The 19193-nt window shown below is 40.4% G+C and overlaps 1 protein-coding gene across 4 annotated transcripts in view; it reads left to right on the plus strand.

The window, feature by feature from the left end:
- Positions 1-19193, plus strand: part of ADCYAP1R1 (ADCYAP receptor type I) — a 140555-nt gene that overhangs the window by 39960 nt on the left and 81402 nt on the right. For all 4 annotated transcript variants that reach the window (XM_040593097.1, XM_040593098.1, XM_040593099.1 and 1 more), the window contains exon 3: positions 15443-15548. In XM_040593097.1, coding sequence (XP_040449031.1) covers positions 15443-15548 — 106 coding nt within the window. The remainder of the gene's footprint in view (positions 1-15442; positions 15549-19193) is intronic.

Genomic DNA, 19193 nt, shown 5'->3' on the forward strand with positions numbered 1-19193 from the left:
ATTAAATACTTCAGGATTTTTAAAAAATGGAAGAGGAATCATTTTAGAGAGAACAGGAAAAATACTTTCCCCACATTTTAGAAATATGCTGTACTAGTTTGATAGAATTATTCTTTCTAGTAAAGTTTAAAGAATTTAATCTCAATTTCATCCACTGCCTCCCCCTTTTTTGTTCAAAATAAAATTTCTAAATAAATATTGTCTTCAAACAAGACACTATGGAAAGGGAGCGCTTTATAATTCTCCTCCCTCTTTCTAAAAAGGAACAAATAACATTTCCACCACCACCACCACTATCAGTATGGTTTAGACTGTAAACTTAATCAACATGCTGTCTCCTGAGGGAAAATACTCTCAATGAACAACATCTTTCAGCCAGACTGCATTTGTGTCACTTGGTGGGTTTAATGGTTTCCCAACCTTTGTACACACTCATTGGCTGTGGTCATTGTTCATATACTTTATATATGTACACTTATGCTGAAAAATTCTGTTGAGGATTGCAAAGTGATAAAGGTTTTTTACTGTTCCTGGCCTTCCCTACAACACATTTATGAAATATCCTTTTCTGTCAAACGTTGCTCAGCAGACTTATTTTGGAGCATAAAATTCTTATCAATTTTCTAAGAGCTTTAGACAGAAAAAGAAAACACTTTAGCTTCTGTGTACACTTCTCAAAAATGCTTTTGGTCCTACAGTCTCTCTCTGACTCAGCATCTGTGGCCAAAGTGCGTTATTCAGGGGTTATTTAGACTAAATACAGAGTGTTAATTTGGTGGTTTGAAGACTCCTGAAACAGTTTCTCAATAATTTGAACTACAAGTATTTGCAGGTTTGGGAAGGGAAAGTACAGAGATATTTTGTTTTAATTATTCTTACTTGATAGCCACTTCTGAGCATGTTATATATTTTGGCATAAAACTATTTGGGACCTTTATTATTTGCTAAGGGCTTGCAGATAACTGATAATGCAAAATGCATGTTGGATAAAATTAGAGGTATGATAAAGCTCAGGGGTATAAATTTGTGTTTACTTCCTCACAAATATTAAAATGTTCTTTCCTGTTGCTGCCCTCTGGCTGAGCAGTTTTTAGTTATTATATCTGTTAGCCAGCTTTATGATAATTTGCTCCATTACTTAAAAAACATAACAAAATACATGACATGTTTGCATTGCAATAGAAACTAAATTCTCTTGCAATTTCAGGCTAAGCTGCTCCATTTTAGTACCTCTTCCAGCAATGCAGATGTACAAAACCTAAACCTTTTTGGCCATCATGTGTTGTCTCCTACGTCTGAGCTAATGCAGAAACACCAGGTGAACAAACCGTATGCTAGTTTAAAATAACTGTTGAATCTCACTGCATATTTTTAGTCTAAAAGCTTTGACATCCAAAGTGATGAAGTTACTATTATCCTGTAACTGCCTGTAGCTGTAGGCATTCCCTTGCACACTCCCATTTGCAGAGCAGCTGTGGGAGCATCAGGAATTTTTACAGGCAGGCAATATCGGTGGGAATGGACTGTGAGATGCTGAAGGGCCTTTGATACCCAGAGGAAAGCAGACTAATGTGATCACATCTATGCTTATGTATTTATTTTGCTAATCCTTCAGGTCATCTATTTACTCCTAAATCCTGAATGTGATGGGTGGTTTCAACTAAATTTGACAGGAGGACTATATTCTCAGACAAACTGATTTTCTAAGAGTTTCATATGATCATTTAAGCAAAGACAGAGGTTTTGTTAATTCCCTGCAGAAAAATGAACTTCAGCGTAAGCTCAAGCCTTATTGGACAGCAGAGTATCCAAAGAACAGCCCATCTAGAAGTCACTACTCCATGCAATCAATGGCTAAAGTCCTGTGCTACCACTCACAGAACTCATCAGCTTTGGGGGTTTTTTTGTTTGTTTTTTAAATCTATCAACTAATTCAGGTTCCTAGCAATTCAGGATTAGTGGCAATTAGGGTATTAACCTAAGGCATGAGAGCTTGGAGATCAAATGTTCTTATTGCCCCAGGTTAGTGCCTGACTTGAGCAATGCTGCAGCTTCTTGTTTCTCACTTCTCTGTGTCAAACAAGACCAGCTGCACTGCCCTGTCTCTAAAAGGTGTAGAAAAGATAAATCCACTTTATGCTAAACTATGCTCAGGTATTAGAGCAATGATGCCAAAGACAGATGTATGACATATGAGAAGTTTGGTTTATCTTAGTGACGCATTATGGAGAAGTATGTGCTGGTGAGCTGCCTGGAGATCTGTCCGGGGTTAAGGAGCTCTGTGAGACACTTGGCTTCCAGAACATTCTGAGATTCATATCTTCAGTTAATCTGAAAAAAAAAAAAAAAAAAAAAAGTTGGGTTCTGTATTCCATGCATTTTGCAGCTCAAACCATAAACAAAATCATCAGTCATATCTGAGTGAATCATGACATTATTTCAACAGTTCACTATACTGAACTGATGATATCAAGGATCCCTATTTTTCTTCCTTTTCTTTCATATTTCTTTGTACATGAACTGGTATCTAACTTATTCTCGCCCATAAGATCCATGTTCATGTATAGTACATGTCATAGCAGCAGGGAGGCATCCCTGGGTGCTCTGGAAAAAGCACAGATGGGGATGCCCAGGGCAGGGCACAGTGCCTCTTGATTTTCTAATACTGGTGTGAAGTCCCATGTAAATTTTCATCTGATGAATGTCATAGAATCATTTAGGCTGGAAAAGACCTTTGAGATCATCGAGTCCAACCATTAACCCAGCACAGCCAATTTTACCACTAAACCATGTCCCTAATTGCAACATCTACACGGTTTTTAAACACTTCCAGGAATGGTGACTCCACCACCTCCCTGGGCAGCCTGTTCCAGTGCTCGACCACCCTTTCAGTGAAGTTTTTCTTAATATCCAGTCTAAACCTTCCCTGGCACAAGTTGAGGCTGTTTCCTCTCATCCTGTTGCTTGTTATCTGGAGGAAGAGACCAACCCCCACCTGCCTACACCCTCCTTTCAAGCAGTTGCAGAGAGCGATAGGGTCTCCCCTGAGCCTCCTTTTCTCCAGGTAAAACACCCCCCGTGCCCTCAGTTGCTCCTCATAAGACTTGTACTGATGGAAATTATATTTTTCACTTTTGTGTTCATGAATTTTTCCTATATCTCTGTTAATAATAGCACCTTGAGGGTGACAGTTAAAATTCAGGGGGCAGGTCATCTTGTACTGAGGTCAGCTCCCCCTACATGGCCCTGCTTACGAAGGGAGGTTTTGGGATGCTGAGCAATGTGAAGTGGCAATCTTCTAGCTGTGTTCATGGTTTTGGGAAAAACCAAACATGTGCAGAAGCCATTGTAAAATAACACCGTTAAAACTGTGGAAGAATGAGATCCTGTTCAATGTATTATAACAACAAATAAAGGGAAAGTGACAGGGATGTGTATGAGCAACATTTGTCTAGAGAAAATTCTGTTTTCAGTACTTGTGGTTTGCATTTGGAGGCAGTGGCTTTTATTGAGGTTGGTTTTTGTTTTTTGGGGGGGGTGTGTGCGTGTGTTTTTTTAGTATGTAAAAATGTGAAATATCTGTATCTGTTGTCAAAAGTGTAATGCAGAAATTCAGAACAGAAGTAATGTTGAAACTCAAATGAATCACAGTTAACATACACTGGAGTCACCCAGAATAACACGAGGGACAATATAAAATAGGTTTCACCAATTTTACTTTCAAATCTCTGTTTACCTGAAGTATGACAGCAATTTGCTCTTGTGGCAAGGGAATTGCTTCTGTTTCTCATTGTCAGTATGTATTAGACATACAGTATTTACATGTGTTAATTTTTTGTGCTGATAGCAGGAAAACCCAAGCTGTCCAAAATATCTGCTCCCATGTCTGACCCTACCTTTCTCCATCGAAAATGAAACCACCTTTCTTCTAACTTCAATCTGAACCAAATTAAAAGATTACTGCAATTTAATGTTGCCATATCAAGGGTTTCAGAGCTATATTTCCTTTTTTGACATACTACAATTCAGAAATAATTGGAGAGAAAATGCTTTACAAGTCTTTATTCCATTGTGCATTTATGGCTGTAGGATGGTTGACAAGGGTCTCAGCTCTGTGGCAAGTAAAAATAGTGAAAATTGATATGAGTAGAGAGCTGAAAATGAAGCTGTTACAGTTAATAACTGAGAAATTCTGGCCACTTCAGGTCCTGGCCAGGCATTTATGTGGGAAAATTCATCTGAACCTGAGCAACAAGCTATTCTGAGGCTTTTGGCTTGCTAAGAGCAACAATGGAGGGAAAGACACAGGCATGAACTCGTGGCTCTCACGCAAAGCAAGGCGTGTTTTCTGAGGTCGTGTTGCAGGTATTGTGTGGCTTTCACCCACCACCACTGCTAACTGTGGAGCCAAAATGTGACTTGTACTGCTGGGATGCATACTATGTCAAGACACATCAAGATGTGAGGTAATCTAGCAAGGCTGAAGGTTTCCGAACCAGTTATCAGTGAGGCTATGGTGTGGTTATTGTCACAAATGAAGTAGGATCCAACATTTTCAAGCCCAAATACATAACATTAGGCTCTCTTAGTCAACATACAAGGATGCTATTAAATATGACCTGTATAAATACTCCAGCAGAACCCTTATGTCTTTCTCTAGGATGCCAGTTTAATGATTCTTCCACCCATTTAGCAAATTAAATTTGGGAAGAGAGGCTTGAATGTGTTGGCCAGCACTTACTATCTTCAGTGTAGGGTAGCAACCATATATGCTTGGGCTTTAAAGGCCCCTTTTTTTCCTTTTTTTTTTTTTTTTTTTTTTTTGGACGCTGAAAAATTGTCTCTTGTTTAAATATGCAAAAGATTCTGAGTCTTAAATGTCTGCGCATTGCAGTCAGCTGCAAACAGCACAGCTGAAGCATCTGTTAACCTCAGAGAGAGCCCCTGTGCCACCAGTTCTGCATCAAGAATGCCCTTGTACCTGCCAACCGAGGTGACTGGCTTAACACTTCAGAAGCCTGCTGCATTTTGCTGGAGCTGAAAACAATAGGAGGTGTACCATGTTAATAAAATGCATCCTGAATCTGTCTTTATTCAGTAAGATATTCCTTATCTGTGCAAATTTCTGTATAGCAGCAGAGCAGAAAATGCTGGAGCAGAATCTGGGTCATGACAAGACTCTGAAAGTGAGACCTGTGTCTTATCTGTCAGGGTTTGAAATGCATCCAAGTCCTGCTGGTTTATTTGGAATGAAGTCACCCTTTAAGGGGGAGATCTGTTCTTAGAAGAAGACCATCTCTATCACTGCACGTTGTCCCTCCTTAAATCAAATCCTACCCTGCAGTGATATAAGTGTAAAACAGGAATTTGAGATAGGGTAGGCAAGCTGGCACTGTGTTTTGTTGTTTTGTTTTGTTTTCTAGTAATTTTACGATGTTATTTTTGAAACACATTGTGTTTCTGAGTTACCTGCAACCTGCCTGAGGTTCAGCTCATGAAATGTGTTCTGGTCACTGGTAGGATTATCTAAGGGCACCTCATGAGCAGCGCATATATTGCTGCATGCATTTTATGCTGCTAACAGAGCACTTAGCAGAGCAGAAGCTGGGTCCCACCTATTTCCTACCCACATGATCATCTCATGGGCAGTCGCTGTGCAGCTTATCTATCCTCATGTGATGTGAAGCAAAGCTTTTGGATAAGGAGTCATGCAGGGATAGAAATGACACTTTTTGGAGGAGATGGCAGCATTCTTACGGTTCATAAGAACTTTGAGTTAGTTTATAATGGCAGAGTATTCTTGATACAAGTAGTAAATAATAATATTAGCAAATAAAATCTTGGGGTGGGTGGGGAAGAGGAGACTTTGGGAAGGAGAAAGAGGGAACTGTGTGCCTAACACATCTGCATCTAGAAATGGTTTTAAACACACCATTCCACACCAGCTCAAACCTTTTATATAGTGTATTACCCTTCCAAAACACCATCTTTGCTTTTGGGGATCCTATCCCACAGCAACATGAACAAAAAACCCAAAACAAAACAAAAATTAAAAAGCAGGAGTGTTCAGGGTTGGTTTCGAACAGGGAAGATGTACCGGGGTGTAAGAAGGCTATAGCTGGCCCCCTGTCAGTGTGTGGTATTGCTGAATATTCTGCCCAGTGCGTGATGTGGACTGGAGATTTCATCACACACTGCTGGTTCTTATCCTTGCTTTCCTTCCATATAGCTACTGCTCTCAACTTCTCCGAAAATGGATTTAGGTTGGTGGATCTGGATTTTTTATAGCGTGTAAAAAGAAAATCCCGCATGTCACACCTAATCTAAGATGTTCTAGAGTTCTGCTCTTGTGATTAAAGAAAAGAATCGGGTGTGATTGTATTTCTGCATCTCTCAAGGTCCTGTGAAAATGTCAGTTATTGCTGTCTGCCTATTGTGGTTTTATTGTGGCTAACATATGGATCCCTGCTGATAGTGAGTCTGGGCATGTGCTTGTCTTTTATGGCATATATAAAAGCCGTATGTTTTTATTGTTCCTTTGAAATATCAGGAATAGGGAACTGAGATCCAAAGTTGTACTCCATCACTCATTCACTGCATATTCTTGAGTGGGGCACATTTGAACTGCATTAAAATCGCAAGGCATGATCCTAGTTCAGAGGTGCATGTTCTCAGGTTTCGAAAATGTTGTTCATAGGATTAAAGGCAGAGGCTAAATCTCCCATTGTGTAAGTCCCTATTTGTCAATATACAGTAGCTGAGAAGTTGACTCCTTTAAGGAGACAGCTACTATACAGCAGGTAATGTGGCTCCTTACCTTCAGTGACGCCCAGGGCATCTTTAAACACGTATCATTTTTGAGCTTACAAATGCCCAAGGCAGAAATGTTGCATGTGGCTAAATTGCTACAAATGACGAATGTGCCAAATGCCGTCTGCTGCCTCAGGGGAGGAAATTGTGTTGGTGGAAATGATCACCCCCTTAGCAATCACTTGTCTACCCAGAACGAAGCTACTCACTGTCACGATATAACTACATATCACCAGAGATTATGTTTTCTAAGGATTACATTTAAATGTTAAAGAGCTCTTGCCAGATATTTAAATACTGGTGAACAGCTGTGATTAAATTGTGTGCCCAATGACAGTGCAATATTTTTGCTGGCCTATAAAATGTGGGGTGCTTAAAGAGGAAAAACAATGCAAACACAACAGATTCCAAGCAGGATAGAGATGAGATTCATCAGTGCATCATCTATAGCTGCACAAGTCACCTTGGGCTCTTGTTTTTGTTACTAGCAAGAAACAAACACTGACACTGCAAGTCTTTCTCCATACCATGTCTTTCACCCAGGTAACTCAGACCATAAATATTGATCAACATAGAGTGTCCAAAACATTAACTGGCTGTGAGAGGAGTATCTGCTGATGCTTCTCAGCAGCACGGCATCGATGCAGGACTGAATACACACAGATAAGGTACTCATCATCAGGCAGACAACCTATTTTATTAAATCACCTAATAAAGGTAGCATTAGCATCATTCTCTGTGGTATAAACCCACACCAAAGGATTACAGTGGTTAATAACTTTATACAAGAAAATTTTTGAATCTTCTATCATGTGGAAAACTCAGTTGTTTCAATATCTGTTGTCATCCTGCAGGAATATGTTCACATATCTAGACCTTTTTTTTTCCTCTTTTTTTTTTTTCTTTTTTTTTTCTTTCTTCCCCTCCAGAGCAGATTGCATCACCTTTTAAAATCTTTATTCCAAAATAATAAGATATTTCAGTGACACCTTTAAGCAGAGCAAAAACTTTCCATACCCCTGACCTGGATTACTTGAATGACATCTCAGTTCCTCGACTGATCAGTGCAACATTTTATACCGTATTTTGTGTTTGTATCAATGATATATGGCTGTGAATGTGGCCAGCGCACGGGAAAGCGCAGCTTCATCATATTTTTGACAGTCTTAAATTGGGAGGTCAGAGAACAAGGCACTTTACAGCCATTACTGTACTTTCTTCCCAGGCAATGTCCATAGCCCAAGGACAACCAAAGCTGGTCATAAATGCTCTTGAGGTGACTTTTCTCTTTCTCCAGTAATTTGTTGGTGTTCTTTTTCCTGTGTATGGCCTCAACGGTCATCATTAGGAAGTTTTCCTACATTGCCTCTCTTCCTTTCTAATCCCCTCTGCTGAGTTCCAACGCTGGCTCGTCTCACCCTGTTGCTGCTCTGACACACCATTCAGTCTGCTCCCTTCTTTCCTTCATGAATATGTACTTTATTCCCCTCCTTGAGTTTTTACAGCTAAATAGTGGTGAAACCCTCCAGAGACAGGAAGGAGAAAGAAGAGTTTGTTGAGAAAGCTACTCTAGGCACAGTCTTTTGTGCGAAGATTTGATTCCTTGTGGGATTTGAGTGGTTTTTTTCTGTTTTGGGTTGTGGGGTTTTTTTTCCCCTCCACTTTGGCACAATATGTGAACCAGCGTCGCTTAGCACTGAAAGGAGGAGGGAAATTGAGAATGAGCTTGCTCACTTCCCATTACCACTGCTGTAATGAGCTCTTTGCCTCCCTTCTTCAGAATTATCCCCAGTCCTAAAGCCTCTCTGGGGAATATCAGAGTGAGAGCTGTAGCACGACTTGCTGGAGCCGCCTGCGGGGAGAAGTGAAAGGGAGGAACGTGTGTGATAGTTGAGGGCAAATAGCTTTAATTTAATTAGTAGATTAATTAAAGCTTTCTCCCTTGGGTAGGGTATATGTGTGTGTGTGGTGAAAGTGTTTCTACACCCTCCTGTAGCTGTTCATCACACGTTTCTGTTCCAAGTGTGACTCAGATGGGGTTTCTATTGAACTTGCTTGGAGCCTGCACAAAACAAATTTCCTGTCTAAGATCTTTTCTCTTCAGGGTTTTGTTTAAATGTAATGAGGTATAAATGGGCAAATAATCACGAGTAATAACAAGAACTTGCCTTGCAAATGAATGTGGCAACATGGCAAATGCAGAACTCCTAAAAGCTTCTCTGTTTCGCTAGGTCCCCACAGTGAGAGAAGTCTTACGTTAGCACAGATTCCTTCAGCCTTCAATGAATGAAAATCACCAAAAGTTTTTTTCGATGTGATAAACCATTCGAGACTACTTCTTACCCTTGCCTCTGCACGGTTTACATGGGTCCTGAGGAAAGGTTAAGGACAACAGTGTCCTGGGCTGTATTAACAAGACAATAGCCAGTAGATACAGGGAAGTGGTTAATCCCCCTCTACGAAGCACTTGCTGGACCACTTCTAGAGTATTGCATCCTGTTCTAGGCTCCTCAGTGTATTAAAGATATCAATCAACTGTAGCAAGTTCAGAGGAGGGGACACCAAGGAGGCCTGTAAGGAGTGGAAAATGGGCTTGTGTAGCTGGTGGAAGGAGAAAAACTTTTGGGACAACCTAGTAGCAGCCTTACAGTGTCTATGAGACATCATCAAGAGGGAAGAGCAATGCTTTTTGTCATGGTGTATGGCAGGAGACAAATGGACTATGGTCATAGGTTGAAACAAGGGAGGTTTGTACTAAAGAGAGGCCTTTTTACCCAGATGATAAAGATTCTGGGAACCCTCAAACAAAAGGAAGCTTACAGATGTGGAAAAAGGGACAGGCGAGTTGGGAGGAATATAGGGATGTGGTCAGAACATGCAGAGATGCGACAAGGAAGGCTAATGTCCATTTGGGATTTATCCTTTGAGGAAAGAAGAAGGAAGACATGTAGCATGTTTTATTTGGAGTTGTACTTCTAGAGTTTTATCTTTGGAGAAGAAAGTCTCAGGAACAATAGGAGAAAGCCATTTTACATAATATAATCAGCAATCAGAAAAGGCTACTGAGCCTTTAGTTTCACCTCAAGCACATTATGTCTAGCAAGATTTAAAAAAAACCTTTTCCAATTAGTGGTTGCATCCTACCAGTGCAAGGCTTTGAGAAACATTGCTTGGTATTGCCTGCTAATAGAGATAATAGGCTAAAGGTACACACTCGTTTAACTCAAGATGTCAGTTCCTGTGGAAGTTATCAACTATACTGAGAATGCCTCACCATACTCGGAAGGAGGTTTTTCAACTGATCTTCAAGATAAGAAGCTAGTTAAGGCAAACCTCGTGGTTTAACTCCAGCCAGCAACTAAGTACCATGCTGCCACTTGCCCACTCCTCCTGCTGGTGGGGTGGGGAGGAGAGCTGGAAAAAGGTAAAACTTGTGGGTTGAGATAAGAACAGTTTAATAATTGACGTAAAATAATAATAGACTAATAACAATAATAATAATGGAGAAAACAAAAAAAAAAAAAAAAGAGAGGAGTAAACCCCAAGAAATCCAACTGATGCACAGTACAGTTGCTCACCACCCACTGACCGATGCCCAGCCGGTCCCCAGGCAGCAATCAGACCCTCCAAAACAACTCCTCCCAGTTTATATACTGGGCATGACACTCTATGGTATGGAATGTCCCTCCTGCCAGTCGGGCTCAGCTGTCCTGGCTCTGCTCCCTCCCGGCTCCTTGTGCCCCTGCTCACTGGCAGAGCACGCGACACTGAAAAGTCCTCGGTTTAGAGTAAGCACAGCTCAGCAGCAACTAAACCATCAGCATGTTATCAACATTATTCTCATCCTAAACCCCAACCGCAGCAGTGTGCCAGCTACTAGGAACAAATTTAACTCTATCCCAGCTGAAACCAGGACAGCAAGCTCAAAAATAGATTTACCCTATGTTGCATAACACATCTTTTGTCCAGAGTTACCACTTGAGAAGGTATCCATTGAGTGAACTGTTGATTATGCTGCTGTTATTTTCTAATCTGCAGTGAGACATGCATCTCTCTAGGAGCCATCAGTGTAGAAAAGTTACCATAACTTAAATTCATGTAAGACAGTTTGAAAGGGATCAGTGCCTTTTTTGGCAGTGTGCTCTGTTTGTGGGTTTTTTTCTGCACAATTTTCTTAAAACATAGTGTCAAAACTATGCTGCAGATTGTACAACTGTGCCTTGGTTTGAATAAGTTCCTAATCGTTTTACCCTTTCACTTAGTCTGAAGTGTTTTGAAATTACAGTAGTTTGGGTGCTATTTACACAGGCAGACAAAAACGCAATCAAGCAACAACGTAAGGCCTTCCTGGAGACAATTTGTTCCACCGCCAAGCCAGTGTTGTGGGTACCAGTAATGATGTAAATCAGTTCTGAAAAAAATCCAGATAATCAGAGCTCTTTCCCAAACACCTCTATTTTTAACACAACATTGTGCAAGTCTTGGCCCTGGTTTGACCAGTTGAATCATTGCTTGATAAGGGATTAAATCTGGTAATGTTTCCATGACAAAATAAGCTTCTTTGGGGAATGCTCACATAATAATGTATCAGTTTTTAAGCTAACTTTTTAAAACTGAAAGTCATGTACCAAAGTTTGTACGATGCTGTGCCTAATGTGAGGCACAGCCTGCGCTACACGCTGGGAAGAGGTGCAGAGCCACCACTGTGCTCTGTAGATCTTCGTGCACCGAAGCAGACAGCTAGGCATGCTGCCTTTCCAGTGGAGGAGGAATCTTGGGGAAAGGAAAAATTGCTGTCCAAGTTACCTTCACTTGCCTTGCTCCCACTGTTTGATATACTTCAACCAAAACAAGAAGAAAAAAGTTTATTTACATTTCCTGATGGAATAAACTGGCAACATGTGTTTACTTCCATGAGCAGGGAAGCGTATGATGCCCTTCTGATCCGCACAGCTCCTCCCATGGGGTTCTCTCCCTGGACCATCTGTATATTTGAGCAATTCCTTGCTTAAACATGACTCTAAAATTTGCTGATCTGATTTACCTAGCTGGGGCAGGTCTGGAAGCAGCAGAGATGTGTTCACCTGGTTCTCTGCTTAGGTGTATGTACCATCAATAGCTTTCCCAATGGAACAGTTCACAGTAAAGCAGTACCTTGAGGGTATGTGTCAGAGAATAATGTAGGTTGTTACCTAATGACATCATTGTTATTAACTTTACCGTAATGCCAAGGGAGCAACAAAGAGTTAAGTACTATAAGTTACATGCAGCACATGCTGGGTTATTTTTGTGGTGGCCACCTTAATAAAAACAAATGAAGAAAAATGAAAGTTTTTAATTTGTTGTACAGCTGTAGTGCGGTAGCTTGCTGCTGTTGTCTTTTTCTGTTCCCTCACAACTAAACAGACGTCAGTTCTATTTACTGTATTTGTATCTAGGCAAACATATGCCTTTTCAAAACAGGTGTGAGTCAAACTCCTTCACTCCACTGAGAGTAATTTTTTTTTTTTTTATAAAAGAGTGAATTTCATGCACTATCTTCTTAGTTTCTTGATTTTTCTAGTATGTGTCAGAACATTCTTTAACTGCACATATCACTGATATCTTCTGGGAAACTGAAACCAGCCTGTCTCTGCTGAACTCAGGAAATTGCAAATGTCCTTGAGGCAAAAGAAATGAAATCAGGAGGCCATGAAGTTCAATCTCACACTTCCATTTGAATTGTGCTCTGCAGGGCAGTTGTTGAAGACTGACTTGACAGATTAAAGGCTCTATCAGTACGTAGTTAATGAAGAAACACAAAACATGTGGATCCTTTCAGGAAAACGTGAAAACATTAAAGGATCTCTGCATTCAACAGCGAAACCTTTTGCTATTAGGAATCCAACCCCTTTTTTTTTTTTTTTTTTTTTTTTTTTTTTTTTTTAAGCAAAGATGACAAGCAGCTTCTCTGGCACGGAGGTTAATGTTTCCTCCCTTTCTCTGCTTTTTGTCTCAGTTTCTGTGTTCCCCAGTGTTTTGGGGTTTTTTTTCTTTGCTTTATTTTTTTCTCCCCACGCCCCCCCTTTTCCCCTCGTTGATGAAGAGTGCCACAAAATGGCATACAAATGATTATGGGAAGTCACATCAAAACAGTCTGCCAATAGTGAAAGCTTAGCTACAGGGGCAGGTGAAGCCCATCGCTCTAGTGCCGTCTGTGCCCAGCTGTCTACATTTCAAATACCTCCTGAGCCAGACTTACTCAGATACAATTGACTAAATTTAGTCAGTTCAGTCAGAGACATCTGACCAGATGTGCCCGTCTGCAAGGAAAACAATAAAATCTGAGCTCTTATCCTTAGGCTTTCTTTATAATCAATCAAGTCCTGGCTTTGACTTACCTCTACTAAAGCAGACGCCAAATACAGGAAGGATAAATAACTCTTTTGTCTTTTCACTATAGATTGAATTGAAACCTTCTCAAAGGTCTATGAGTGCCCCACAGGACATCAAAATCTGGGCATGGTGGGTTTCTTAGTGTTTAGTATCCTTTGATGAACTTTGCATAAATACATACATGCATATATATATATATATATATGTTTTGAACTCCTGTAACATTGAACATTCACAATATCAAGGTGAAAGGAGCTCTTCAGGTTAAAAATAAGTGTGTGAAGAAACATTTCCTTTTGTTTATTTGTATCCTGCTTGCGTAGACAATATATATTGTAGTATTACTATTACAATTTTTATTATTATGACTACTATTACTACATGAGAACTTTTCTAACCTGTACAGAAACTTCCATATTCATGTACTGAGACAACCCTTGGATGCTCCTTTCAGACCTGAGTGAACCAGCACCAGAATCCTGATTTACTTGCTATTTCTCTCTTATCTTTTTTAACAGACGTTCTAAGAACTTGAATGTCAGTCAATGCAATTTTCCCAATCTTCTCTGAGGTTTAGGGGATGATGTAGCAAAAGCCCTTATGTTCTTGGGAGATCCTAGAGATCTGTGACAATATATATTTTCCAGGCCCATGGGAGCCCTTAAAACAGAACAGTGTTTGTTTTGAAGATAAACGAATATAATATGGTTATGCCTGGTGCATCCCACGAGGAAAATAGCTGAAATTTATTACTGGGATCTTGGAGATGAGACTATGTAGCATTATCAGTTCTAACAAATGGTGAGGAAAACTTCCCAACAGAGGTTCCTAAGGAAACCCTCGCTGTCTTTGAAATAAGGCTGGTGGCTTATACCTGTTATAAGGCCAAAAGTGTGCAAATGGCTCCACACCTCCTAGCACACACAAAAGCACAACGCAAGCACCACCAAACTAGGATTACTTGTGCCTTGGCATTTACTGTAAGTGTGTATTGAGTGTATTGTGGCGTTTCAAACTGTTCACTCCATTCTGTCTATTGGGAGGCGGGGGAAGTGAAGTTGAATTGTGTAGACGGGGCTCCAAAATAAATTGAAGAAGATTGAATTCGGGTATTGCTTTCCCTGTTTGTTTGTTCCTACATAGCAGGCAAGGCAAAACAGACCACTTGGCAGGTCAGGTACGCTCTGCTTCCTCTGTAGTTCTCTATCGTCAAGAGTGAAGGAAATGGGATGGGAAATATGAAACAGCAAAATTGTTTCAGTGAACCAGGGTGACCTACCCCATCTTCAACCAGTGCACTGATTTTCACGGTGCTTTCCGCGGTGTGATTTCAACCTTAACAGTGCCCCTGTAAAATGATCTAATGAAACCTGAGATTGTATTGCCCTTTAATTGATACACTCTGGCCACTGTCTGCGATAGGAATGAAATCTTGTATTCATTTCTGGGAATGGGTCACATTTTGTTGCTGCTTTGGGATTGCCTGCATTCTTTTGGCTGCAATGTTCCTCTTATAAACTAATTTCTTTTTGTTTTCATTTGCTTTCCCCCCATTTTTTTTCTTGCAGTGGACTGCCTTAGAGCCCTAAAGATGGCAGGGGGTGGGGACACGGCGGGGAGAAAAAGAAGAGATTTGGATCAAGTCACCTGACTTTAATTGGCATTGCATTCTTTTTTTGGCAAGAAAATTGCCTTGTGTTCACTAGGAATAAAGGAAGAAGGAAACATTAAGGAATGGACAGGGTGAAAGATGAAGAGAAAGAGCTTTTAATTTAGTTCTGAGTCCTGAGTGATGTTAATGGATTGTGCAAGACTCATAAGAAACTGGTGTAAGATCAAACTGAGCCTCAATTGATTTCTGATTCTTCTTTAAATTATTTCTCCATTTAGAGGTACCTTTGCTTCAGCCTTATATGAGGAAGGAATAAAATAAAATAAAGCAAACACATTAGAAATTATAGTTTGGCAGGGAGAACAACATAAAACCCCCCAAACAATTTATAAAAATTGTAATTCCATACTTTGGCCTTAAGCCTCCTGGAAGAGGAATTGAAATAAAGGAAAAAAAAAAAAAAAAAAAGAAAAGAAAAAAAGGTTTGTTGAAAGGTTTTCTGCACTTTTCTTTCTTATAAGGATGCTTTTATTTCTTATGCATTTTAGAACAGGACCTCAAAACTTACTGATGTTTCCTGATAAACTCACTAGCTATTTTTAGTTTGTAATTATCCTTTCTCCACATTTTTTCCCCTCCTTTCAGGTTACAGCAACCCATTCCAATTGCATCATTAAAAAGGAGCAAGAGACCTGTCTAGAGAAGATACGGAGGGCAGCTGCCCTGAACCCTTTCAATGACTCTTCTCCAGGTGAGTTGCAGCTGGGGACAGACCATGTACGTTGAAGTGATGGGTTCAAAACATTCCTGTCATGTCTGCAGGGGGTTTCAGCAGTGTCCATGCAAACATCTTACGGTAATAGGTGCAGTCACTGCAGCTGAATGAGCTTAGAGAGACATTATAAGGACAAAAAAATCAATCAACGGGGATGTACCAGAACAATTGCTGGTTATTATCAGAGGTCAGGAACTTGCTTCTGTACTTTAGGTGATGCAGTGACATATGACTGCAAAATTAATTCAGAAAGAAAAAAAAAATAAAAGAAAAGGAAAAAGAAACAGTATGCCTGGAGAGGCCTTGGTAGTGTTTGTGTCCTCTGCTTGTGCAGGTGGCAAAAGTTATTGGGAACTGGACATAAGACTAAGTGCATCGTTGGTCTGTTCTGTGACAACTTGTTCCCCCTCATCAGCTCAGTGATAACTTGTGCCTGACTCTCTCATGATCTGAAGACCTTTACAGGGATTAACATTGTGATGACCATAATCTTGATGAAGAATACTTCTGCTATTGCTGAGCTAAGAAACTGAGGCAGCAAGCAAAGAAGAAATTAATAGTTTAATATCCTGTCTCATTTCCCACTGACTGCAGCAGCAGCTGCCTATGGCCAGTGCCAATGAGAGAAGGGCAAAGAATGACAGAGAAACTAATTGGAAATCAGGGTCCATTTTCTGAGTCCTGTCCAAACAGCTTCTACTGTGACTAGAATTGGTAAAGCTGCAGAGGAAAGCAGATAAAACACATAGTGTGTGATAAGAAGGGAGATTTCTCTCCCCTTTTCCTCACCATGTATTTTAGCCCAGAAGCAAGGGAAGGCAGGATGCAGATATCTGTGTTATCAGAGCATCCTCTGAAGCAAGCTATTCCTGCATTTTAGCTGCTAGTATTTCCATCAGAGTCCTCCTATTATTCAGCTCATACATAAGGTCATTTTTGTTCTGCTTCCCAGCTTCGGGGAAACGAACTGTGTGGTTTGGCGAAATTGAGGAAAGCATGTACTGCAGGCAGTTCATTTCAGCCCCAGTGATGTGGGTTTAGGATCCTCTTTGTTCATTACAGAAGATCTTCCCAATTCTGCTGAGGTCCAGAAGTGGCTTATGCAAGGACAAAAGGGAAAAAAAAAATGTGTTCCTCCTCCTGTACCCCCAAAATAATGCCAGAAGCTGACCATGAGCCCTGCTTCTTATGATTATGCAATGACTAAGATTCAAGAATTCATAGATTTTCTCAGTTCAAGAGAGACCATTTTACCAGCTAGTTGGTACTTTATCACTCAAACCCAGAATAACCCTGGCAGTTACGCCTGTTCCAAATTAAAGTCCATTTCTACTGTTGCCTACTAGAATGCCTGTTCCAAATCCAAAGCACACAGCTCAGAGATAGAGGAGGTCTGGAGCCATCGGAAAGGCTTTTGCATCTCCATGTGATTAAAATGTATCACCTACTCAGGCAGGCAGGGACTGAATCCTTTCAAGTAGTAGCTCAGCAGCAGAATCCAGATGCTCTTTATTCTGTGCCCCTAGTAGTTTTAGATTGAATTACTGTATAGAAGATTTTCCCAGGCTTATTGTGCATCTTTCAGTTGTTCGCCACATCCTGTGGCAATGAGTTCCACAGTTTATGTGGCTTTGGGTAAAGAAACCACATCACCTCCAAGGCATTTATTTTCCAGTGAAGAATTCTAACATGTTTCTTGTTTGAAAGACATTTCATTCCATGGATCCTGTTTGTTGCTTTTTCTCTCTACCTTTTTAAAATTAGTGTAGATGTGTTTTACAGGTATTTCATTTCACCTCTGGGACTATAGCATTCCACTTTATCCCCTTTAAGTCCTGACCTTCCAGACTCACCTTTCATTACATAATACTTATTTCAAACCAGATCTAGCCACCATCACTCCCAACAAAGCCTTATCTCCATAGTTAAACGATGGGACATCAGCAGAGCTCTACCATTCTCACTGTTTGCTCAACATCCTTGAGATACTACTTACTGTATTTGGAATGACAACTTGTTGCTGCCTGCTAACACGGGGTGTATCAACATGGGATACTCCATACATGATGGATTCATATACCACAGGATTTAAGAAAATACCACAGTTATCTGTTTACTCCAAAAGCACTTTTGCTCCTGGTCTATTACTGGAATGAAGCACTATTCACCACAGATGATCCTGGCTTTTAGGTTAAGTTATCAAGCGTTGGTTGGAGAAGTTTTGTTATGAAACTCCCCGAAGATGTAGTAACTGCCCATAAATTAAGCAGCCTTGTGCAGTGTGTTGATTCCTCTCTCTTTTCACTTGCTGCAGACAGCCTATTTTTCACCTGGGAGAAGTGAAAATTGCCCAACGTTTGTTTTTTGTCATTCATCTGTAGCAGTAAGACATGTTAATGATGGCGGGTAGGGGAGAAATATGATATTAACTTGTTTCCTTCAAAGAAAGAGAAACATAAAAAATAACTCCCTTGCTTGTCAGAAACAGCTGAAAGAAAGAAGAAATCCCTCCTGGCTGATGAGTAAACTTCTGTTTATTTAAGAGCATGGAGAAGCACAAAACTGCCTCATCTCCCTTTGGACTATTTCTGCATGCAAATTTCCATAGAACATTCCAATATATATGTTTTTTCTGAGGATTTATTTCTCCTCAAAGGGGCTGCAGGGTATAAAATGGTATTGTGAGTTTTTAGGGAGTCTGTCGAGGTTTGGGCACATGTTCAAGTTCCTGCAGCTTAAAAAAAACACCCACCAAATCAGCTGAACTACAGTAACCTATGCAAGCAAGGTAGCTACAGTCTTCTGTTGCATGTGAAACAAAGTCAAATGATCATGTATAACATTTGGGTCTGGGACATGAACAGTCCTTGTGATCTGTATTTCTAGTGTCTAGAACAATAATATTACACATCATGAAAATTATCCCAAGGTGCCCACGTGGTGCAAAAAATAATAACAATTATAGTAGGTTTTCTGCTCCTGTTTGGGGACCTTGTTTTCTGCACTAATATTTCTCCTGTTTAAAAGTACTGCATGGAAAGCAATGCACTTTGATGTCAAAAGAGAAGAACATCTTATGGCTTCCTACATTTTTGCAGTAATTCAACTCTCCTGCCTTTGCTTTGGCCCCTTGCTGTGCTCAGCATCTGTGAACACAGACATAAACTAAATGGTTCCCCAGAGTTCCTCTGGGTGAGGTCCAACCCAAGCACAATGTTGATGCTGCAACTGCAACCACAAGTCTTGAAGAGCAAGGCTGGCACTGTATTATGGAAGGCATCCAGCCCTGACTTGTCAGGGCTCTGATGTTTTCCCCTTTCCCTCCTGCTGTACCTCACATACCCAGATGTTATGCTCATTACTGTTTTATTCTTCACAGCACTGTTTTCTCTCCTTCTGCTGCTGTGTAATGCCTATAATGCTTCAGAGACAATGATTGCCTTGAGATTTCTATTTGGTTTTTTCCATGAGTTTTATGACATCTTCTTCCTCTGAAATGCTTTAAATTCTTTAGGAGCCTTCATATGAAAAGAAATAAGGGGTATGTGCTGACCCTAGGTGTCCCTCCCTGCTCAGCCATCACCTACAGCCTGAATGAAAAAAAGAATTTGAAGAAAACGA

The sequence above is a fragment of the Falco naumanni genome, chromosome 4 (assembly GCF_017639655.2).
Source record: "Falco naumanni isolate bFalNau1 chromosome 4, bFalNau1.pat, whole genome shotgun sequence".
Taxonomy (NCBI): Eukaryota; Metazoa; Chordata; class Aves; order Falconiformes; family Falconidae; genus Falco; species Falco naumanni.